General features: G+C 46.3%; 1 protein-coding gene across 12 annotated transcripts in view; it reads right to left on the bottom strand.

Moving 5' to 3' along the window:
* The window catches only part of UNC79 (unc-79 homolog, NALCN channel complex subunit), a 209,653-nt gene that overhangs the window by 66,883 nt on the left and 117,341 nt on the right, over positions 1-25,429 (bottom strand). For 9 of the 12 annotated variants that reach the window (XM_036013549.1, XM_036013517.1, XM_036013522.1 and 6 more), the window contains 10 exons: positions 23,486-23,565; positions 23,254-23,402; positions 18,972-19,129; positions 15,847-16,028; positions 13,884-14,085; positions 13,057-13,236; positions 11,363-11,428; positions 4,071-4,357; positions 1,542-1,724; positions 817-979 (listed from right to left, as the gene is read on the bottom strand). In XM_036013549.1, coding sequence (XP_035869442.1) covers positions 817-979; positions 1,542-1,724; positions 4,071-4,357; positions 11,363-11,428; positions 13,057-13,236; positions 13,884-14,085; positions 15,847-16,028; positions 18,972-19,129; positions 23,254-23,402; positions 23,486-23,565 — 1,650 coding nt within the window. The remainder of the gene's footprint in view (positions 1-816; positions 980-1,541; positions 1,725-4,070; positions 4,358-11,362; positions 11,429-13,056; positions 13,237-13,883; positions 14,086-15,846; positions 16,029-18,971; positions 19,130-23,253; positions 23,403-23,485; positions 23,566-25,429) is intronic. The other 3 variants (XM_036013567.1, XM_028507178.2, XM_036013529.1) reach the window with 2 other exon arrangements.

Below are 25,429 nucleotides of genomic sequence, written 5' to 3'. Positions count from 1 at the left end.
TGAATGGAACGCTAGCTCCAATCCATCCCATTGAGGTATTCCGGAGCGGCCAACCAAACCACTACACAACGCTATCTAACAGCCCAAAGGGCCGCGGGACGCTTGGCTTTCTCGCTGGGTTGAGCTTGATGATGTCCTTTTCCACGAGTCTAATCACCCCGTGACATGCACTCAAGATACACACGTGGGCTCTTCTGCTCTCCCCTAAAAACTTTCAGGCTACAGTTTTACTCTAAAGTTTTATTCTGTTGCCTCCTCTGTGGAAAAGCTATCAATATCCAAATAAAATCAGTATTAGAAATAACATAAACCTACGCAGCAAAAATATTTCATTGCCATTGCCTTAAATCAATTTCTACTGAGTGAGGCAGCTGGGAAAAAGCACTTCAGCGAATTTAGACTCCACTCTAATCTGAGAGCACAGAGTTCGGGAGCAAACGAGAGACTGACAAAGTCCCGCGGCCCCACTGGGTGCCGAGCAAGGCGCACCTCACAGCCCAAAACCAGGCGTCTCCATCACGTAGGAAAAGGCTTACAAAGGCTCCTTAACCCAACAGCAGACACTTTGTACCAAACACCATCTCTCATAAAATGGACTTCAGAAGCCTATTAATTATTTCTCCCGAATGCTCCTTTTTCAAAAAATGAAGGTAGCAACATTCATGGGAAAGTTGGAAGATCAATGAAGCAGGAAGTGATTTTCTGACTCCAGAATGAAACCTGGGGGTGCTCTTCTAGCTCCCGAGAGAAACACTGTCTAGAAGCGTATTACGCAGTCAAGCTCAGTGCAGCACAGAATCGAGACACGCGAAGTACCTTTCTCCTTTTCGCTGTATCTGCTTATGTTACTGTTGTCGCTGTACAAAGGGCCCGCCGCGGCGTGGGGCTTGCAGCTATGGTACTGCGCATTGAGTGTGTTGACTGTGATGTGAATCAGGTGCAGCAGGACCTTGCTGATGTCACAGTCTCGGTACGGATACTGCACGAGAAAACGTAGGCGGAAAAACGCAGATGGTTATTTGGAAGGGGAAGTTTGCCACTTGAGCTTGCTAGGTATTTTTCTCGGGGTTCCTTTGGGATAAAAAGAAAAATGCAAAAAAGCAAAAACGTAAATTCTTATCATGGTCGTATTCTGAAAAGGGACCATACGCCCCACCTTTTGCCCCAAATGGTGGACAGCAACGCATGCCGGTTTGTAGTTACAATCCCTTTCAGGAAAATTATCTGGCGTGTTTCAAAACATTTGGTGTCTGAGTACAACTTTCAATAGTTTCCTTGTTTTCTGACATAAGAATTAACATATAAAATAGATTCTGGCCGTAAATAGAAGTTGTTGATCAATGTCCTACAGTTCACCTGTTTTTGTTCTGAACATTTTCAAGGCAATCCACTGGGAGAACCTCCATTTCTGTTTCACTCCAATAGTTCCTGCTTCTCAGCACTGACTGCGCATGACAATTCCTCTGGAGGTCAAATTATTGCCCTACAAAACTCTCAGCACAGGTCTCTCGGGGGGCAGGGGGGGGCCTACGGCAGCTCACCTTGTAAAGGATGACGAGCAAGGCCTTCAACCACATCTGCCGGATGTGCGGCTTTAGGGACCAGAGGGAACAACGAGGTGGCTGTTGGAAATAATGCCGGAGTTGAGGACAAGAGCAGTATTTGAGCACCTGAACCACCAAGGGGAGAAGGTGTTTTCCCAAGTTAATGTTATAGTCCATAACCTGAAAGAGGAAAGAAATTAATAACTGAAGGAAAACTATCAAGAATACTTACAAGCCAAAAGAAAAAATCTGAACTATGGAAACAAAGGCAAGACATTTAGCAGGCATCTCACAAAATATAAATAGTGATGGCTAGCAGACATAAAGGGGGACGGTCCAACTCACAAGAAATGTTTAAAAAATTCATATATTAAAAGTTTTCATCTACTTATCTAATTATTTAACTTACCTATTGGATTATCTATTACAATTATCTATTAAACTAGTAACTAGAGTAAAACGTAGAATCCAACAAAACACCTAGTACTGAAAATCCCTTGGAGAAGTGGGCATTCCCAGACCCCACTGCATTACTCAACACGACCTCTCGGGACAGTGACTTAGCACCGCATTCAGGGGTAAGAAAAAGCACACGGCCTCCGACACAGCAGCTAGATATCCCTAAGGAAATCATCAGACAAGCGTGCCAGGACGCATCGCATGCATAAAGATGCTCGGCATTACAGCCACCCTACATTGAAAATGACCTATATGCCCAACAATATGGGACCAGTTAATAAAAGACTGTTTTTATCACAACAGACTAGTATGAAGCCATTAAATAGGATGTGAAACAAACTTATTTACATAATATGAACTGGGTAAGAAATTTTTCAGTTTAAAAAATTAAACATATGTAGGTTAATATGTATAACACGATCATGTTAAAATGGCCATGTATATACATGCCTACATGTGTGTGCATGTATGTGTGTGTGTGCATGTATGTATATGGTGTGTGTGTGTAAATGTGGAGCCAATGGTATACACCAAAATGTTAGTGCTTTGTCAAGGGTTTTTTGGAGATTTGTATTTTAACTTATTGGTTACATTTCTAAAATGAATACGTATAATATGGATTTAGACAGGGAAATGTGAGGAGGGAAGGAAGGGGAGGGGAAGGGAAGGGGGGACGGGAGGGCAGGAGGGGAGGGAGGGGAGGGCAGGGAGGGGAGGGAGGGGAGGGTGTCTGAAACGGAGCGTTCGCTCTTCGTCTCCGACAGCTGCGTGCTCGTGGCGCTCCATCAGGTTACTGGCATCAGCAAGAGACAACCACACACGTATCACTCCCGCTTTGCCTGTCTGTTTTCATTATTGTACAATCTGTTTGTGCTCATTGATAACAGCTACCATCACTGAGTTCCTACCATGAGACAGGCACTCAGCTGGGAGCCTGGCGATATGTTGTCTCTAATCTTTGGGAAAAAGTCTGTTACCCATGAGCAGACAGAGGATGCCCGAGGCCACAGCAGTTAGTAACAGTGGCAGAGCTGAAATGAATATCCATGTCTCTCCAGCCCCGAGTCCTATACCCTTTGCAGGCTGTGCGGCCATTCTGGGGAGTCAGATTTGTAGCACTGGTCAAAGCAGGCACACAAAATACCCTGTAATCCCTTCACGCTGATCTTGGATCCATATCTCAGAGGAATTCCCAGATTCATGGATGAGGTGCACGGACAAGGATGCCCACTGCTGAGCTGACCGGGTCAGCGAGGAGCTGGGAGCAATAGGAGTGCCCATCCCTGGGGGGGTGGGTAGGTGATGCAGGCACATGTACAGCTGGCACATGATACAGCAGTTAGAAGTAGCAGACAAACATGGAATGGCCAGTAATGATAACACAACACGGAGTCAGTTGTAGGACAAATTCAACCCTTTCCTTGAAGCCGGAAAGGCATAGGATGAAAAACAACAAGAGCCGTATGGTGATGAGCAGAGGTAACGCGGGGGTGGGGGAGGGAGAAGAGGGCAGAAGGGGGACAAATGGTGATGGAGGGAGATACGACTTTCAGTGGTAAACACACAACACAATAATCAGATGGTGTGCTATAGAACTGGACACCTTAAACCTATATAATTTTATTAACCAAATGTCACCCTGGTACATTCAGGAAGAATTTAAAAAGGAAAAGAAAAAAACACTCACAAACAAAAGTCCCACACTGTTTATTGTTCCATGAGCAGAGTTTTGGTTTAGGATGGGAAAAAGTTCTGGGATGGATGGAGGTGACGATCACAGCAATGTGTGTGCACTTAATGCCTCTGAATTATACACTTAAAAATGGCTAAAATGGTCAATTTTATGTTATGTATGTTTCCCCCCCCCCAAATAAATCCCAAACTCCCTTTATGACATCAGGTTGCTGCGTTGTGCTCATCTTTGTATCCCCTTCATGTGCCCCTGCCTGAAATAAAGGAACGTGTACAAACCTTTCCACTCAACCAGTGTTGGCTAAATGGAATTCAATTACTCGCTTTCGCTGAAAGCCTAACGGTAGGACTTCTGAAAGCTGTTATCACACTTACTTGGGCAATTCCTGCAATAAATGCATTAAAGCAAGTTGACAGGCGCATTTTTTGAGGCGCAATCATGAAGCAACCTTCCTGCTGGTCATAGCCGAGTAAGACGTACAGGTGCCGCTTGACCGTGTTGAAGGCCTTCGCGCTGCTGATGTCTGACTCGGCACTGCTCTCATCCTTGGCCATGAACTTCATGAGCACTGTGATCAGCTGGTGGACTGTCTGGTGGTCGATCCCCGCATCCTCTGGGAGCAGGTCCTTGATGGTGTTGTCGTTCTCGGGGGACTGTTGCCCTGTCGGTACAAGGAAGGCCATCAGTGGGTGGGTGGTCCCTCCAGACGCAAAGTGACACTAAAACCTCCCTTACTGATAAATCACCATTCTTCTGCCACTAAATATGTAAAGGTTCTTTTCTAGAAAAACTTAAGGGCACAATATGGCCTACTAAGCAAAGCATCAGTCCAAGGAAGTTATTGAATCCATCAACGACCAAGGAATGGGGAGCAATAAGGAAATAGAAATAAAAATGGGGGCACTACACAGCTAGCTTATCTTTGACCAGCAAGATAAACGCCTAAAGAAACTTTGCATTTAGTGCTTTTAAAGAACTTGGCAAAGTTGTATCCTCAGCGATAAAGAGAAGTTTCCCTTCCAGCTTTGTAAAACAAACATGTGAGAATAATCACAGAAAGAAATTCTAAAATCCATTGAGCACAAAAACATCCACTGGGTTATTTTGTTCAACTTCTTATCTCGATTCAGTTATGTTCACAGATCAGCTGGTGAAAAATAAGTTTTCTGTTTCAGATCCTGAGATATTAGCAGTGTGCAGTCTTCCAATGACATAGTCAAAATTATAAATAGCAAATCATAAGCCTTGCTGAATGCAATGAGAAACATCCAGGGAGGGGTGACCACAGACAGAAAGAAAGAAGCATGAACTTTTAAAAACAGAAAAAAAGAAAAAAAAATGCCACATGAAGGTGAGCTGAAAGTTCACATGGAAAGAAAAACATATCTTAGCCCTTCACTTATTCTTAACCGAACAGACAATTATATCCGGGCAGCTCCGCGACACTGACGCTCTCTGCTGCTTTTCAGAGTCCGAAATTACACCCTGCCTCTCTCGTGTTTCTGCCTCTTCTGATCCGGTTCAGTTTAGGACTCCGGGGGAAGGAAGAGTGAGAGTTGCTATGTTTTATTGCTGTTTGGGGGCTTATTCCTGTCCTTCCTTTGACAAGCCGCGTCAGAATCTCTAAACTGAAGACCATCTTTGCCTGGTGGGTTAAGGTAAGCGCATCAGCACCCTCGCCTCTCATCCTGCGGGGAAAAGTTCGGCTAAATGATGACAAGCCTGGGTTACAAACTATTACAAACGAAAGCTTGATCACATTTACTTAAGGATGGTATAAAGGATATACCAAAGCGCTAGGTGGTCATTTATATCCACCGACTTGTCAACCGATTGGGCAAAATCCCGATCTTCCAGCACGCAGCCAAGAGAGGCAAGAGAGGCAATGTTTCTGGAGACGGTGGACATCAGCTGCCTCGAGCCCGAGCGCTCGTCTCGGGAGCAGTGGCACGAAGGCAGCGTCAGGCTCAGGGCTGACTCAGTCAGAACAACACGTAAGGTCAAGAGCAAGGTGGTCTAGTTTCCCCCAGATGACCAGAAGACTGTTGCTCTGTTCACAAGGGGCGCACTGAGAAGGGGAGGTGTGCGATGTGTGAAGAGGCAGCAAAATCAAGTAAGGCAGGGAGCCGCGGACAGTGGGGGAAGCACCTGACCAAGCCACAGGGACCCCGGCACTTGAACCTCTTCTGTCTCAGAGAGTCTGTTCCGAATGGGAAAAATATGTGCAATGTACTTCAGAGAAGTTTTTGCCAAAAAGTATTCAAATAAAACCTAACAATTTGTTTATGATGGTGTTTCATGGGTTAATAAATTAATTGTTAATATTATCATTATTTATCAGCCCTGCATCAGCCATCATAAAAAAATCACCCTATTTCACCAAGAACCCAATAATGTCAAGCGCTGCTGTATGTTACCATGAATGTTTCAAATAGAAGATCAAACCAAAGCCATACCAATGAGATCCTCACAAAACAGAAACGGTGTAGAAAACTACCTTTTGACCTTGAAATATTTCATTTTGATTTCTTTCTCCAGACTCTGACTTTCCAAGCAGAAGAAGACAAGTTACTGCTTTGGGCAGGCCTGGGCCGGGACTGTGGCCAGTGCGGAACTCCAGGCTCCCTGCAGGAGTCACTGCTACCGTAGCGACAAGGGACGGCCGTTCTTACACAGCTTCGTTCCTCAGTTCGTCTGGCCTCTGGGGGCGAGGTCTCGGACAGCACGCCTCACCGCGTCCTGCCAAGTCACCTCCAAGTCCAGAGTGGCCTGACTCCAAAGTCCCAAAGTCCGAAGTGGCATCAAGGAGGGTGGGAGAAGGAGGGGCACCTCTGGTTTTCAGCCCTGGGGAACTGGGGACCTCAACACAGAGGAAAGGGGACTCCCAGCTAAGCCCGACTAGGATAACCTGTTTCACTCTATCCCAATTCAGGTCCAGAAGACAAACCACCAGACTTTCCCCCTTTAAATGTGTCCAAATTCTTCTTCTCCTTGTAAGAAGACACTCATTTGCAGAGTCTGTAACCTTAGCTTTTCCCCATCAAATCACATTTTCTTAATGACTATCATTTCACGGACGCCCTGTCCCCACATTAAATTCTTCGCTGGTCTTCAGTGCTTTCGCGTTAAGTTTGCTGCTTCCCCTTTGCTTTCTCTGCATAACTGACAAAGAATGCGCTTTAGCAAACCATTAAATGGACTGAAAAAGGACTAGTTAATGGGACCTCTTGCATAAAGGGAGGGGGGTTCTCTTTTCTTTCCAATAATTACCACTCCAGCCGTGGGCTTTTGCAAGTCTGTGGCTTGTATATGGTCTTTTTTTTACAATACCATAGGCTTGTGACTGGCCCACTCTTCACTAAGAAAAGTTACCTTAATCAAACATGTAAGAAAAATGAGCTTAGAGAAGTTGGAATATTCTTTATTGATAAAAACACTATTTCATTATCCATAAAGGGTGCAAAATTTCCATTTTAAAACTAAACACCTACAATATTTTCTCTAAGGTGTGGCAATTAAAACACCTTTGAGTTCTCTGAAATTCCTGAGTATCTGTTCTAACTATAGAGATGTAAGGTGTTGAGAGGTTTGGTTTTGTCATTTCTGTAAAGAGAAAGGTAAGCATCTTTAGCACCGTGAGACGGAGCAAGCTACTCCTGCCATGCCTTTGACGTGGGCTGGGCCCACCGCAACCTGCCCACTGAGTGGCAACCACCGACTGACCCTCCAAGGTATCATGCGGTTTTAGTTACTTGGATGATCTGAAACCAGGCAGGATGAGGGTCTGCTTTCCCAGACTTATCTCCTATCCATCCACCCCGAATCCTCACGAGCTGGGCTGCTCCAGGGTCTCAGGATGTCGCCAGCATTTTCCCGCCTTTAGGTCTTTGCTTGTAGTGCTCTCTTCGCCTTGGGGAGTGGTCCTCCATCCCCACCCCCAACTTAACCCTATGGATCTGGTCCCCAGGAGCCACCCTTATTACATGGGCCCACCCTCCCTGCAGCTACTGGATGTGATCCCTACACGCTGTAAACCTCCGAAGACAAAGGAGGAGGGAAGATGGGAGGGAGGAAGGGAAGGATGAAGGGAAGTTTCCTTCAGCGCTTCCTAACTTCCACGTGACAAAGAGCTACTACCCAGGGCAGAGCTTTTTATTCACCAGTTTGCCTAATTCGCCCCGGGACAACCAAGGCGCCTTGAAGGCAAGTGCTGTGTTTCATCTGTTTGTATACCCTTCACAGAAGCTGGAGCCGTGTCTGACACACTGAATTCAAGGAAGTATCTCAGATCTCGTCTTCTCTACAAGAGAAAAACGGATGAAGTCCCGAAACAGTAAGGAAGTTGCTAGGGAAACAGGAGACAATTCCTCTGTTTCAGTCAACTCGCCGACCCCGCACCCAGCCAACAAGGGACAATTAAGCAGAGGAGGAAAGGACCCTTCCGTGAGCTCGCTCTGCATTTGCTCGAGAGAAGCCACGACCCAGCCCTGTAAATGAGGCTGCATCGTTTCTGTAGTTCTAGCTTCGCTGCCTCGTTGGTGTCCCCAGCTCGTGAACTCAGCTTAAAGCTTCACCCACAGCAGGTCTGGTGTGCATGCACACGGCCACAGCAGGGCCATAAAGCTGGGGCCGGCGACTAACTCCATGTCCTCACGCTCCCCGCCCCTGCCTTTGCCTCCTCCTGCCCCAGGCCCTACCATGGTGAGTTCACATCCCGTCCCCCAGTCCAGGTGCGACGTCTCACACCTTGCTTCCCGCTTCACGGCTCTCCCCCCATTGCATTCAATGAGGAACCGCCCTGTAGTACTAACACTTGCACGCTGGGTGAGAGTTCTTATGTGCATACTTGGTCTCTCTTACTTGACTAGAAACAACGTGGGAGCATAAACGTTTTTCATGAATCTTTGCATTCTTCATACTTGCTAGTACAGCAGGTGCTTCGATAGACACTGTCATTTCCCAAAACTAGCATTTCAAACTAGAGCATTCCTACAAAAAAAATTTTAAAAAAACTGTACTGTTTGACTTACTGGATCATGACACTCAATAGGTATTTTGAAGTTAGTGAAAAGATGAATTGTAAACCACCTTTCTAGGATGAAAGAGAGAGAGCAAAGAGAAGCAATCTGGAAGTCTCTAGGCTGGGACACCAAGAGGGAGGCAGGAAAGGTCAGAACGAGTCTCACCAGTGCCACCTAGCATTGGGCACCTGGCACAGGGCACCTTCTCTCTTTGATATCGCCCAAATTCAGACCGAGAGATCATAGGGCTTCTCTATAGGCTGGAGCAGAGCACCCACGTCCCTTTAGGGACTGGGATAGCTCTAGATCTGGGGTGTCTAACCTGCAACCCACGGGTGGCTGTGAATTCAGCCCAACACAAAATCATAAATTTGCTTAAAACATTATGTGTCACAATATATTTAATGTGTGGCCCAAGACAACTCTTCTTCTCCCAGTGCAGTGCAGATGCCAAGAGGTTGGACACCCCTGCCTAGACCAATCTCTGGGTTCCAACTGGAAAGGTCCTTTGGCCTGGATGCCCATGGGCATACTGGATGCGCACTGTGGCAGACCTGAGTGCCCAGGTCAGCTCCATAATGACGCCGTGTCCCCAAGGGTAGGAAGACTCTAAAGCCAATTCATCAAGGGGCCGCTGTAGCAGGAAAAAGAAGATCAAGTCTCCTGCACTCAAGTATCAGTTCTACCCCTACCTAGTTAGTAATGTGGGATCTTCAGCAAATCATCTAAGAAGAATTTCTTAATTCCCCAGGACCTCAGTGCTCCTGTCCATATGTAAAATGGAAAAAAGTAATACTTTACATTTATCCACAGTTGTAAAATTGAACTTGGATGATTTGTGTAAAAACATGCTTTATACATAAATACTATACATAACGTATAGTATCTATACATACGTATTATTACCTACTACTCCTTAATGATTCATTTCAGGAGATGGGGAACAAGATATAATGGAGCTCCCTGTGATCACATGGAGTGGATGCTGTTCATTCAGTATTATGCCATCATAGAACCCCGCGACCGCTGCATTATATTAGTTAATATTCAACAGATGTTCTGAATCACCCAAGACAAAGAATTCCTGGTTCTCACAGCGTTAGGGAAAGTACACTTCATAGCTAATCATCGTTGTGCCAATTTCAGACTAGCAGGTGAAAGTGTGTATTTCACCAAGTGGGATTAGATAAAGGTGTGGCGCCCCTGCGAGCATCGAGCGCACGTGCCTTGCAAGAGAGACCCAGGTGTCTGGGCCTGAGACCCAGATCTGCGTGTTACCAACTAACCCGGGACTCTCGCTCCTTTCTGGGAACTTCCGTTTCCTCTTCTCTAAAATGAGAATATGAACATCCTTCTCATGCTTCCGTTGTGACATTCTGTGAATTTTATATATGTGCACAAGGCCTTTCGTTTGCCTCTCGGGTGCCTCAGAGGAATGCAGATCGTCACTAGTCGTGCACAGTATGCCTTCTATACAAGTGTATTTCCACCGCAAAATTAGCTGCACGTGCTAAGATCAGAGCCATGAACTGTCAATCCAGTGCCCAAAAGTTTGGCCTTAAGCGACAATGAAAGGGCGTCTGCTTTGCTTCTGGCCTAGTCAGTAGGAAGTCTTCACAGGGGAGCTCATGACCTGCGTGAACAACAGTATATTCAAGTAGCAAGTTCTTGAGTTTCCATCCAATGACTGTTTGAAACCAGCCTGCAGTCTTCTGAATACCCTGACACGTCTCTGCTTCCAAGTTAAAACATTCAGTGTCCAATAAATAATAACACAAAAATAGGAAACTGGCTTGAAATTGTCTTATAAGCAATTTATAAGTTTTCAAGTCTAAGCAAGTTTTGTTTCTGGTGGTGTCACGTAAATTATCTTTATACGTAATATGAACAATGCTGTTATTTGCCGCCTTTCTATCTGGTCACTTTTGATGGGACAACCAGATCACTGAAGGCCTTTCTTAACTTGGTCGAGAAACACACGCTCACATTTTCCCAGAGATGTGGGAGGCTGGATTGCCATAGTGAGTAATAACACTACAGACTAGCTTTTCAACTGAGTCTTAAGGCAAAAAGAAAAGATGGGGTCTATAATAGTCTTGCCCGAGTCCCTTCCACCCTTGGGATACGTCAGGATAAAATGCAACCTATCAGGGAACATCAAATGACAGGTACGTCATACCAAGCTGAACGCGAAATCCTCCTTCTCTGAGAGACAGGAATGCGTGCAGAGCTGCAAAGAATTCGGAATGGCTAAGGGGATGGTGAATGATGGTGGTTCGGATGCATCACCTTTGGAAATGCAAATGACATGTGTGTTTCCCCTAGCGCAGAGGTGTATGAACATCATATTTCTATGTGTAAACACACATACAAATATAAGCGCTAGGTCTGGTGCTAGTCATTCTGGCTCTTTGGGGAAAAGCACACACTCAGGTGAGGTGAAGCTTCTTACTGGACCGAAAGTTAACAGGATCGAAGTCATCTGCCAACAGTGGAACCAAGGACTGCTATCTGAGGGGCTCAAATGCGTGAGCGTCTGGGGAAAGGCCCTGGAGCCTGCGAATCCTAGACACGTCCCTCTGGTCTGTGCCGGGACCACCTGGGCCAGACGGTTGCACGCAGCCCTTCGGGTCAGAGGTACCCACCTGGTGTCTGTTCGGGTGTCCCACCGAGAGCTGGAGCAGACTGCTCATGCCTGGTCAGCCTCATGGCTTAAAAATCAATCAACAACAACTCTATTTAAATAAGCATTAAAACAACTTGAGCCTAGAAAATATACTCAGTGCTAACTGCATGGGATAGCGGGAGCAAGTTTAGCTTTCCTATCCGTAATTAACTTCACATAAAAGATGTTTACGTCACAAAAGGTTGGGGGTTTCAGCTGAATCTCAAGAACATCCTTCCATGTTACTTTAATTCTTAAGCTTCAACATTGCCACGTGAATCAATTAACAAGAAATAACAATAAATACACCTTATATCCCAAACTGATCGGTCAGGTACTAAAAGAGCTGGGAAATCCTTCTAGAAGCTGGAATGTATTGGGTCTAGGTGTTGGTGTCTAGGACCTCATTCGGTTTCAGCGGGGCCTCACATTACTCCAGGATATTGTTAAACGGGCACCTGTGGTTACCTTTGCCCTCTGAAACAAACTGCATTATTGATTGCTTAGAGGGCTTGTATGGATTCTTTCAGAGTTCAACGTACCACATTTCCTTGGCTTGTCGAAAAATACAGAAAATGCAATAAATTAAATCAAATCATGTTTATGATTAAAAATGGTTATGTTACATAAGGCTGTCTTCTAATGAATGCCAATGAAAAAGCAAACTTTTCAGCTTCTGACAGGACAAGAAATATGCTTTTTTAAAGATTTTATTTATTTATTTTTAGAAAGAGGAAGGGAGGGAGAAAGTGAGGGAGAGAAACAACAATGTGTGGGAGAAACATCCATCGGCTGCCTCTCGCATGCTCCCAACTGGGGCCCAGGCTGCAACCCAGACATGTGCCCTGACTGGGAATCGAACCAGCGGCCTTTTGGTTCACTCAATCCCCTGAGCCACCCCAGCCAGGGCACAAGAAATATGTTTTATGGTGCTATTTTATTAACTTTATAGCAGTTACAAATTAAATAAATTCACTTAATAAATTATATAAGTTAATAATATATTTATATCCATTCACTAATATGGTGATTTAGTTATGAATTTTTAATTATTTCTCATTCATGAGCCATTGTTAATCATGAGAGTTCATCCAGTGATTTGGTAATGTCAGGAAAATTTTTTTCTCTTTAAAAGTGAAATACAAAGAAAGTCCTGTAAAAATCAAGTATATATGGTCTTTTTACTAAGTTGGCAATGAAGATTGTTTTAGTTTTACCTGGCGAAGTTGGGCAGAATTCAACTTCTCATCCTGACTTATGTTTTTCAAAAGCCAACATTCGTATCAGTTAGTCTGGGAGCTGGTTTGGCTGCCTCTATTGTGCATCAAGTGACAATCGTCAAAGTCTCTTCCAGAAAACTCTTAGGTTACCTGGCTGGAGCAAACCTGCACATCTGTGGACTCAGGAGCAAATGCTCTCCTTTCACGCCAGGCATCAATGGATTTTGCTTCCTTGCACATTTTAAAACCATCTACTGCTGGACCCAGGCTTTACTTCACCCCAAAACTAGAAAAAGCCACCCAGGGCACTAACACCCCTGGGGTGGCCCTCTGGGGAATCTGACGGCCGAGCTGTTTGCTAAATAAATACGCTACTCTGAACATTCGACGGGATGAGTCAGCCTCGGGAAGACATTCAACAGGCTTAAAGGAAGGACGAAAAAAGATACTCAACGAATTTTGGAGGTTAGGGTCTCGGGGAGGGAGAGCGCCCTCTTGGACTCGGCGGGCCCCTTCACGCTGTCCCGCAGGGAGCGCACGCTCTTCTGCCGGTTCCTGGCGAAGCGCGCGCGCTTGATCTTCCACAGCGCCGCGTCACTGAGGTTGGCCACGTTGGTCCGCACGGCGGTGATGGCTGCGCGGGAGGAACTGGGGGTTAGGCTCCCGAACTGGCACGCCAGGCCGCTGGCTTGCAACCACCCGCCTGCGTCCATTTGCAGGATTAAAGACCGTCTTTCGTGGACACGCAACTCATTCACCTTCCTCTCTCGGGAAGTTTTATATTAAACATCAGGACTATTGCCCATCATAACTATTGCCCATCATGACTATCATCTAAATACGATGAAATGATCTCATTTTGTTGTCACTGGATAACTGGTGACCGAAGCTTTTCCCCCATCAACTCAGGGCTGTCGGTAACTGAGGAATGAGCAAGCAAGCCAGAGCGGATTTTCAAGGGGCGAATGTATCTCACCAGCCTGCTCACAAACATTACAAACACGATGCCTGAATAATAGTTAAGGGGCACACGTGTGTGTCACAGACGGTTCTCACAAGTCCTCAAAGAAACGAGAAGAATCACGATTTCGGAATGCCAGCACATAGTTAACCTGCAGGTGACGGCAGTGGATACTCAACAAACATTCCGCACATGGAGCGCCGGAAGTCAAGGCGTCCTCCGTGATCGGAACTGAAACCGCATGCAGAGCACCCTCTGCCCACGTCAAGCACGGGCCTGGGAACTGCCACCCTTGAAAGCAAGTTCTTAGTTTTGCTTACTTGTAGGAAAAGGAAATTCTTTATTGCAATCCAAATGCAGCTGAGCTTCCAAAGAAAGCGTCTCAAATCTATTGACAAAGAACTCCCAGCTCAAAGCAGGAATGTCTTGCTTAAGGAAATGCAGGAGCAAAAGCTTGCTCAGTATCGTGGGCCGGTCTTTCACCACAGTGTCAAACTGGAAGTCGAGACAGAGGCACAGACCCTGCAGGCGAGGGGGAAAGGAGGGAGACGTCAGATGCAAACCTCGAAGTTGCTTCAAAGCAAGTACACGAAGCAAAGTCAGGGAAACAAGATGAACTCCTCAATCTGCATTGATAATGTAGAGTGATCCAACTAAAATCTTTGTTTTATTGCAAATGTTGGCAGGAAAATACAAAAGAGCAGCTTCTCCTAATTGCAGAATATCCCTTGAATTTTGACTCAGAAAAATGAACTAAATGTATGTTATTAATTTTTTCTCCAAACACCTTCAAACCAGTGGTTCGTTTCGTAATGTCTGGAGTTTCCATCACAGAAGCTTACAATCAAAGCTATGTTTTAGCATACATGAGATGGTTTCTAAATTCCCTTTCAGTGCTAAATTCTAAAATTGAGAATTAAAATGTCTACACTTCATCTTAGCCAAATAGCCTAGCAGCGACAGAATTAAAATCTCTAAAAGAAATTTAGGTTTTAGAATTCTTTCAGTGATTCTAGAAGAAAATAGAATCATCTTCTTAGAATGTATGAGTGAAACACAGAATCTTTAAAAATCAAAGATGGAATGGATAGAGCATCTATTTCTCCAATATATGAGTCTACCATTCCCTTTTTTACTCAATAAAATTTAAAAACTGTTATTTATTGGACCATCTTATTAATCCATTCAACTATCATCTAATGCATGCCTCCTGGGTCGTGGGTCCAGAGCAGGGGCAAGATGTACAACCGCCTTGTCTTATTAAAATCAACGCAGAAGGACCACCCAGAACACAGCTGGGAGTTTTTACAGGGGAGGGGGTGTGTCCACGGGCAGCATCACCCTAAATTTTTTCAGAGCCCGCACCATCTGCCTTTACTTCGTAGTATTTTTTTACAAGAAGAACCCTTAAACTGACTGGGAGGCAGTGTGTGCGCGCACACATTTAGGAGCATATGACCCGAGTTTGCTCCGCCCCTTACTAGCTGCGTGCCTCTGGAATCTCTTCACCTTTCTAACCCTCAGCTTTTCTATCTGTAAAATGGAAACACACAAAAGGTTAACATGGGGATTCAATGAGACCCGCTGCCCTGGAAACACACTATCTATTTGGTAAATGTTAGCTCTTGCCATTATTATGAGTTTTAATAGTAATGATATAATAATAAATCAGGGGGTAGTGTGGATAACTGAAGATCAGGACTTCGGAGGTTCTGGTCTTGGTTCTCCCATGGATTTACTCTGTCTCCTTTGATAAGTGACATTATCTCGCTGAGACCTGGTTTCTTCAACTATAAACTTCAGGTGCCAGAAGGTAAATACACAACCCTCTCCAGGTCTCATATTTCACGTCACTTTGGCTTCAATTTGTAGTGTTTCATTTTTGGTGGCATATTTACCTTCCCGAGGTTTGCTTTGATTTATATTATAACTCATCTGATTTCTCTTAGTATGTAGCCTCTAACCAAAGGGCTTTTCACCCAGAAGCCAGCTAAAGAATGTAAAATAAACGAGCCTAATTTAACAACCTACCACCAAAAACAATTATGCGATAATGACACCCGTCAGAAGTGATTCAGCACGTGCACAAAGGCTGAAAAGAAAGTACCAACAAATAAAAACAAGAGGTCCATTCATAAGATATGCTTCTGGGATGTTTCCCCCAATTAAAAAACTTCCAGTGCTATCATCATCATCACCATCACCATCAGTATTAGAGGTGTGTACGTGACAAATGAACTCAGCGAGTCAGCGGAGCAGACAGCGCATGCCGAGGGACGTCACCTGCAACGCCGGCCTCTTTATGGTGTCGAGCAGGAGGCCGGCCCTGGTAGCCACGGCTGGGTTCACGTCCTCCACCGCCGTCAGAAAGCAGCAGAAGGCGTGTGCCAGGGAGTACTTCAGCAGGTGGTTCTTGGTCACGGAGTGAATATCCAGAAATCTGCAAATCACGGCCACTTTTTCCACTGCAATGTGAAAGGCACAGGACAAAAACAGAAGGACCTTTACTTAGACAGTCTGAGCGCCGAGCCCACGGAGATAAGGGTAACCCTGGGCCCCCCATCCACCGATTTTAAATACCAAAGGAGGTTCTAATGCCACCTTCTCCAGCTTCTTCCCTTTTATCTGTGCAACAGAGACCATTTCTCCTCAGTGCGGTATTTTTCTGCCAGGCAGCGTGGATTTAGCTCTGGGTTGTTGTTTTTTTTTTAATGGTCTTTGTGTAACTTCCAGTTGTATTTAAAACTATTCAAAATGCCTCGCTGCTCATGTTTTTGTCCATTCCATGGAGGTTCCTCGGACCTTGAGGGGAGGTACAAGGTGCCCGCCAAGCCTGGGCCTTAGATTCTGGACCCCCGACTCCACTCTTTGTAAGGCATGATGGGAAATGACAACCGGTCTTCCCAGGACCATGGAGCACATGTCTTCCAGGGAACAGATGCACCCTTCCCTGATTAATTTCTAATCCCTCTGCAAATCTATGTTACATGATCCCAGCCGCCACTCTTAAAAATAGCTTGATAAGAAGTTATAGCAGAGAGTGGAGCAATGTAGTTTCATCCACATAAAGACATGTCACTGCTTTGCTTAAGCTGTTTCTGTAGCCTAGAATATTCTTTCTGTTCTTTTCTACTAATGGACACGCTACCATCCTTAAAAGAACCTGCTGTTAAAACTCTGCACGTTCTGTGAAGCCCACCCTGAGTTCCTCGAGGGGCCTTGCCATCCCACGACCTCCTGCAGAAGTGCCGTCCATTTAGACACGGCGTGTGAGCATCGCCGTATGACATATCTTCTTTGGGGATCTTGACTTACATGTACACGGCTCTAGTTCCTTAACCTCGTACACGCTCGTATTTGGCCTCATCAGTTAAACTGGGAGCTGCTGAGAGCAGGGGTCCGCTCTTTTAGTCTCTGTTGCTCCCACAGACGTAGTATTGGTTCAATAAATCCACTGATTCATTTATTTTAAATATATAACTAAGAAACCATCCTAGGTACTTGTAGGGACATGCAAAACTGAACTGCATGTAGGGACTGCATGTTTGTGCTCCTCCCCGCAGTGTACATGTTGAAGCCGTGGCCCCCAATGTGACAGCATTTGGAGTCGGGACCTTGAGAGGTTATTAGGTTTAGATGAGGCCATGAGTGTGGGGCCCTGTGATGGGATTTACGTATTTATAAAAAAAAATGGAGGGGAGACCAGAGCTTGCTCTCCCTCGTTCTCCCTCTCCCTCCCTCTCCCAGGCCATGTGAGGACGCAGAGAGAAGGTGACCATCTGGGAGCCAGGAAGAGAGCCCTCGGCGAGGAACCGAACTGCCGGGCACCTTGACCTCGGACTCCCAGCCTCCAGGCCTGGGAGGAGCATGTTCCTGCTCTTTAAGCCCCATTGTGGTCTTGTGTCGTGGCAGCCCGAGCCGACTAACACGTGACTCGTTCACAGGTCCCGACTTCAAAGTCAAGTCAACCAAAAGAGATAAGATGGGTGCAACTACAACCAAAATGTACTACAAAAAGCTGTACATGCTGCTGCCGGGGTCTAAATAAAATGTGAGGGGTTGAAGAACTGACTTTGCACCAAAGGAACTGGGAAAGTGGAACTCGGTGGGGGCATTCAGAGGCGGTGCAGACAGAGGCGGCATCTGAATGGGCCCCAGAAGGGAAGAGGGTTTTGGATGGAGAGCAGCAGGGAATGGTCAAGGTGCGGACAAGGGGAAGCGGGAAGCGACGGGGACGGGACGTTGGCGCCTGAAGGAGGCGGGCGGGAAATGAGGCTGCGGACACGCACAGTCAGACGGAGGGCGGCTCGCAGTGTCTGTGTGAGGAGTATGGACTTGATTCTCCAGACACCGAAAACCCATTTGACTATTTTGAATAGAGAAGCAATATAATCAGAACTGAGATTCAGATTAATCTGGCAACAATCTAATCCTTCCACCGGAATGAAAGAGCATAGTTAATTATTTATCTGCTCTATTTGCATTTAATGCCTATAAAATGTTGCCATTCCCGCGTTGTTCTTATTAGGAAATTTTATTCTGATCTAACTTCTTACATTATGGACGACCCTATAAATACACCAGCCCCTGGAATTCACGGGCATTAAAAAGGCCAGAGATGAAGAAACTGAACTCTAAAGCATAATCATTAACTCACCTGATGGAACTTCCATTTCTTTGCCCTAAATTTTTGAGACACTGGAATACATTGACAACCAGCCCGATAAAGCACAGTGCGGTACGCCAGCCCTCCGTGCCGCCCCAGAGAAGGGAAGTCTCGCGCTGGCGGCGTGCAGCCAGCTGCCGTGAGGCTAAGAGGGCGCGTCTCTCCTTCCCATGTTCCCCTGAGCAGCTGCCGTCCTAAGCACTAGGGTCCTGCACCCATCCCTGCCCCAGGCTTGGCCCCTGGTGCTCCAAAGGCAAGGGTACAACAGCAGAGCTTCTCAAACTCCACTGAGTTACCTGGAGAACATGTTTAAAATGTCGATTCCTGGCCTCACCTTCGGAGGTCCTCCTTCAGCAGCTCTAGGATGAGGCCCCATAGCAGTGTTTGCAACAAACATTCCCAGTTATTTTAATGCAGGTAGCCTATTAGATTGACTACGTGATTGGTCATTCGCACCAGGATCCATGTGCAAGCAAACAAGGCTGCAGGCAGTAAATACACCTGGGCGACAAGCATTAACTGGAACTATCCTAGGCAAACAAGACAGGGTCCCCCTACCTAAGGACCAATCTGCCAAGTTCTGTTATCGAGGAAGCTCAGCTAAGCACAAAGAACACCAGCAGCGGGACGATGCCCTTTAAAAGGAAGGGAGGAAACAGAAGGAGATCCAGTGAGGTCTTCTGACTGGACCTGGGGTTGACAAGGTGACACAAAGAGGACCGTCAAGCTGCTACCCAGGTACCTGCTTCAAACCTCATCTTCCAGTCTTTGCTGTTGAAGTTGCCGTTTATGATTGTCCAGAAAATGTCAGCACCATGAGGAAGAGACAATGCGTGGAGGAGGAGAGGGACCGCCAGCGAGGATAGCTGGGAGAACTCCGACTTGATGACTCTCCACAGGCTGGAAGTCGAGGAGAAACAAAGGGGAAGGGCAGTTAGGGAACCTTCCTAGAAAGAAGCTACCATGACCTCAATTCATAAGAAGCGCAGTTTGCAGGGAGCTGGTGGGAATGGTTCTGGTGAAGTAACATTCATCCACAAGACTATCGTCCTCTGATAAACTTTTCCTGTGCTCTGTTCCGTTAACATTTTTTAAAAGATTTTATTTATTTATTTTTAGAGAGGGAATGGGGGGAGAAAGAGAGAGAGAAAGAAACATCAATGTGTGGCTGCTGGGGCTCATGGCCTGCAACCCAGGCATGTGCCCTGACTGGGAATCGAACCTGCGACACTTTGGTTCACAGCCCGCGCTCAATCCACTGAGCTATGCCAGCCAGGGCCGTTAACGTTTTTTAAAAGTAATTACTTTTATGCAACATCATAGAAAAACACTTACCACTTAACATTGCATTTCTTACCATAAAAATTTTTAGCTTTATATTTTAAATTCAGGTGTGTAAGTGAACAATAGCTGTTACATAATATACAAAATGGATATTAGTTAGGCTAAGATAATGAAGTGATAGTGATTTTAAAGGTTTTTTTCTTACACACATCTGGGGAGTGTTGTTGGTTTTGCCTGCCCAGCAGCTCTTCCCTCTTCTCATCCTAGCAAGAAACAACTCTTTTTCTCTTAATTAAGAACAGCCTCTTCAACTGGCGGGGCTGTCAATCAACCCGCACCCCTCCCCTCTTTTCCTGTCGCACGAGTGAACACAAAACCCAGGCTGATCCAAGTACTTCAGTTCCACGGACAGAGTGACGAGTCTGGGGGCGGGCATACAGCATAAGCAGGGCAATGGCGGAGTCCTTTTCCCAGCTATTGATATGGGCTCTTGGACAGAAAAGATCTGTCTTTTTCTCACAGGGACAGCCTGCTGAGAAGAAGCCAGTGCAGATGGAATGGGACTGAGGGATGGGGAGGGGGGAAGAAAGGGGAGAGGAGTAAGGAAGAGGAGAGAGAGAGAGAGAGAGAGAGAGAGAGAGAGATCCCTCATAACACCCTGTGAGCACCAGCCATGCCTAACACCGGACCACTGCTGAGCGAAAACATACCTTAGCAAGTTTAGCTAAGCATCTATCCATTTCTACCAGAATAATTTTCAAGATATATTTTTAGTAATAATATATTATTGGCTTCAAATTTTTTGATTCGATTATTTAAAGTATGCCATTTGTTTGTTTTTTGCTCCTTTAATTTGTTTTCAATTTGGCTCCAGAGTTAACCCAGAAGCAAAACTCTTTGTGACTTTAAAAAACTCGTAGCGCACCACTAAAAGACGGGCGGAGTGACACGTTATCTCCATTTTACAGAGAATTCGTGGAGGCGAGAGTCACTAAAGCTGCTGGCGTCTCAGAAAATGTACTAGGCGTATGGAAGGAAGAGGGGTCATTTTCAAACATCTGCTCCGTCTGAGCGGTGGAAATCAGACACATGGGGATCTACCCCAACCCTTTCGTCCATTAGCTGCGTGGCCAAGTGTAAACGAAGCTTGTCCGAACTCCCCGTCCCTCCCAGTGCCGGGTGTATTAGGTGCACAGTGCTGGACACACAGCAGGTGTTCAAAGACCGCCACGGCCATCACCACTGTGAGGCCAAGGGCGATGAGGCTTCCAGACGACACCAGGCCCTACGGAGCCTGCAGAGGAAAAAAGACACAATCCCTGCCCTCACAGAACTTCCAATTTAGTAAAAGGAGGCAAACCACATACAGCACTGCTAGAACCCCGTCTTGACAACAAAAATCCCCGGACTTGGCCAATCTCATACGGCTTCCTCAGTCCACTAAAGCAGCTTCGTTTGAAAAGCAGAAGAATACCCTTTTTCCAGATCCCTTCTTTGTCTGCCACAGTTTTTGAGGGAAAAACCTGGGCTATGGAGCCCAAAGCCTGCAGCAGAGAGTCCAAGACACCAGTGACCCGTTTGTCCCAAGTACCTACGCGACAGAGGTGGCTTAAACAAGCAGAGCCAGCCCACTCCATCCTCCCACTCTCCTGGAATGGACAGCGCTCCTGCCTCACCCCCCACCCTGACCCTTCACTGCTTTTGCCTGGACGTGCTGCTTGCCTGGCCCGTTACACTGATCCTTTCAGATCACTGTGACTCTTCCCCACCCACATCCACGTCCCCGCTTCTGACGGCTCCTCCCGTTGCACCTGCAGAAGCTCAGTGTCACTGTAAGAAAACTTCTTTAGATCCTTCATCTTCCCCACAGCATCCGTCCGCACTCCCTAACAAATCATATCCACCTAGCCCTCAGAATGTGCCCTTACTGGAAGCAGGGTCCCTGGAGATATTGCCCACGTCCTCTCAACCACTCCCACATGCCCGGAGCCGCAATGAGAAAGAATCACAAAGTCCTCCTAACCTGGCCCACCACAAACTGGCACTAGCTAGCTTCAGCTGGGCCTGTGGCTGGCAGTTCGTTGGTTATTTCTTGTTGACTCCCAACGGCTTTCCTCCCATGGGCTGTTCCATTCTTTCTGTCCATGTTCCTGAAGCCCCCAACCCGATCTCTGTCCCCTCACCCCCAGGAGAAGACAGCAGAATCCATTATTCTTAAGGTTTCGGTCATCTGTTATGAACCCTTCTTAACACCCACTTCCTCTTTTCCTCAGAATGTACCTCCTACCAAAGGGAAGAGCGCCCCTCCTCTTTCCCACCCCCGCCCCCTTGCTCTTGCATGAACACTCTTGCCCTCCAGGACCTGGCTGCAGCAACAGCTCCCATTCCTGGGGTTCCCTCCCACTGACCACAAATATGTTGAGGTCTTTCTCCTAAAAGTCCCTGACATCCACTCCCTTCTCCCTCTAAGTATTGGCCCAAAAGTCCATTTAGTTTTTTCCGTAACATAAAAGACACATCTTCCACTTTCAATGATAACTTTACTGATTTGGATATTTTGAGTGTGTCAGCCTGGTAGAACGTTGATTGTTCTCCATTAATGTCTGGATCTGATCGCTATCACCTGCAACTGGTCTCCCTGACGGTGGAGCATCGTCCAGAGAGAAATGTCCAGCACAAAACTTCCCAGACCACTTCTGACATGTGTGTTCGGTCACAGCACATTCTCCATACACTGTACAAATCTATTTTTGTGTTTCAGCTCTGTTTTTACCATTCTTGAAATAAGAAAGCATACTATGCCCAAAAATGCTATGCATTTTCTTCCATCTTCAATATTAAAATGGCTATACAAACACTCACTGGTTTGGTAAGGTTTTTTAAAAAATGCACACTGATATGACAGCTGTCACCACACAGCCTAACAAAATTGTTTCAAATGAAGTTAAAGACAACTAAGCGCTACTAGAGGACACTGTACAGAAAAAAACCAGAACGAACTTTTTGGCCAACCCAGTACATGATCTTTCCCATCCTTTCGTAAGAAACGCTCGAGAGGAACGTTCTGTGTTCTGTGTTTACACTTCCTGTGCCCTTGCACCGTGTCTTTGCCATTTCCGTGAGGGTGCTCCCCAAGGACCTCGTTTTTCTCCATGCTCATGCTGTTACAGTGCAACTCCGACCTTGTCCTTGTTCTAAGATCTTCCGTAGATCCCAAACATTACTAAATGCAGTCTCTACCTTCAAGGCCCTTCACACGTGGGCCCCAGCCTACATTCCTTTTTTTTAAGATTTTATTTATTTATTTATTTTTGGAGAGGGAAGGGAGGGAGAAAGAGAGAGAGAGAGAAACATCAATGTGCAGTTGCTGGGGGTCATGGCCTGCAACCCAGGCATGTGCCCTGACTGGGAATTGAACCTGCGACACTTTGGTTCACAGCCCGCGCTCAATCCACTGGGCTATGCCAGCCAGGCCAGCCTACATTCTTAAGCCATCTAACAACTGAAAGGTATAAAATGATCTTTATTTTGCCTTTTCTGTTTAGATGGTATCTAGCAAAAAAAACTACTCTTACTCACATGAACATAATAATTAAACTACATAAAAGAAATGAAAGTAGTACCCATAGGTGATTAGCCTGTCCTGGTTAGGAAAATAACCCAAATGAATAGGTAAGTCTTATTGTACCTGTAATTTTCATGGCTAAAGCCTAACACGTGAACGAACAGGGAAGACATACCTCGCGATCAACATGTGATCCTGAATGTAGGCTAGAAACTGAGGGTGATCTTTCCTAGCACTGTACAAGCACTGTCCGTGCAGACAGAGGATCTTCAGGCAGTTGAGCATGTTAAAGAGAATGTCTGGCTCTTCAAACTTCGCCATTTCCTGTGCAGAGAACCACGCGGTCACTGGAGTATCTGACGCAGCAATGCTGCCAAACCCAAAATGTAAATATTCAAAAAACATACCTGGAAAATGGTGTAGATTAGTCTCAGAGTTACCGGGAGCTGCTGGTAGCAAAGCTTTCTCTCGGTGTCGTTCTTGACTGCTGCGAGGGAAGAACCACACACAGAGGTTAGCCTGCCGCCTCCTTTCCCTGCAGTCCGTGACCTGACCAGGTCAGAAAGCCAAGAGGAGTCAAAACGGAGGTAGAATACATGCATTTTTAAAGTGTGTAATGGTTTTGGGGATTTTTTTGCCCTCCAAGTTAGCCTATATCCCTTCATGATGCAAGTGAAGGAACCCTTCCAGATTTGGGATTCTCAGCTTCCACTGTCCACTGTGGAGTCAGTCCCTCCTGTGCTCATGTGCCATTGGCTCCCTGAAGGGACCTCAGCCCCGCCCTACGCCCCTGTGGGCCGCCAGTCCTGCTGCCGCCTGGCGGGGCCTGGGGCCAGGCTAGCTCCGCTTTCCTGACTGAAGGGGAGATAAGCAGGTATCAAAGAGAGGTATTCAAGTTGTGTTAGCACCCACGGAGGGATTCACCCCATGGGCTCGCTGGAAAAGGGAACATTTTAAAGAAGCTGAGTATATTCAAATCAGAACACGGCTTTATTTTCTTTGCAGGATCTCTAAAATCTTTGCTTCTATGATAAATGATGCCAGTGCATTGTACGTGAGGCGTGCTAGAATAAAAGAACTCACAAGTTAATCAGAAACTAGTGTAAAACGTTTTCAAATCCCCATTACAAGTTTTGGCCATCCCTAGGATCAGAAACAATGCGAGTTGAACCCTCTTGGCCTCTGTACTAGATAGTTTATTGGAGATCTCTTACTCTAACATATTTAAATCCTTGTCATCGGCACTCGGCTCTTTTGCCTGGTGTGAACGTTTCTAAGGGGTTTCCACTGGAGGAGACATCTGAGTGCTAGAAAACACAGGCACCAGGCCGCCAAGTGCAGAAACAGGAAATACTCTGAAAGGAACGAGACATCCCTGAACAGGGGGCTGGAGCGCCCGTTTGTCCCGTGGCCGAGGAGCCCCAGCCCGCTGCCAGCGGCAGGACTGGGGACAGAGCCGCAGGGAGGGCTGGCTCAGACAGAAAATTCATGGAGCCCTCCCCGAGGAGACAGTTTATGACGGCACCCTGCCAGACAGCAGAGACTAAAAGAAGGGAAACAGACCGGAAGCTATACCGGGAGTCTGAATACAGGTTCGGGCACGATGCAGAGGGCAGAGGTTTAAACAAGCGGGGCTCACGACAAGGAAGCAAGGAAAAGAGCCGCTTATAAAAATAAGCGTTGTTCAAATAAAACATTACCTACAAATAAATTAAAGTGGCAGTTCGTTGACTCGTGTGCTATCCTGGGTTTAAAAAATACGTTGGCATATGAAGACAACAGGTGACTTGGTCTCTTAGTGACTCTATAAGCGAAATCCTCGCTTCTTTTAGCCATAAATGCAGCCCAGCCTCAGCAAGTAAAATTAATTCTAAGTAAACCAGGAGACCTAGGTTCTAGTCTCATCCCTGCCACTAACTATTTTACAACATTTGCACATCCAGCTCACAGACGCCCCCGCCCCACATATACCCAGAGTTGGGGGTGCGGTGAGCAAAGCTCACTCATTCTATTTTGTTTCGACTCCCCAGACCACCCAGGTGCTCCATCACCAGTTTGGCCACATGTTAAGCACAAAGCATAAGTTAGGAATGAATAATACGAGCTGCATGAAAACGGGCAAGCCATTTCACTCATCCGAGATGTGTCGTCTTCGCCTGAGAAGCAAGAGGGCCGAACTGAGTCCACAGGCTTCCAACTTCTTTCCCACGGAACACTTCGTTCAAAGGAAACCTCACCCAGGGCTCCAACATGTGAAACACAGCAAGTCAGAGCAACCTGGCTGGCGCGAGCCGGGCAGCCCGAGTCGTCACCATTTCTTTACCCACGTCTTCCTACCAAGTGCCACCCCA

The sequence above is a fragment of the Phyllostomus discolor genome, chromosome 1, assembly GCF_004126475.2.
Source record: "Phyllostomus discolor isolate MPI-MPIP mPhyDis1 chromosome 1, mPhyDis1.pri.v3, whole genome shotgun sequence".
NCBI lineage: Eukaryota > Metazoa > Chordata > Mammalia > Chiroptera > Phyllostomidae > Phyllostomus > Phyllostomus discolor.
The sequence above is the reverse complement of the archived record's forward strand: the minus strand, read 5'-3'. Positions and strand labels throughout refer to the sequence as shown.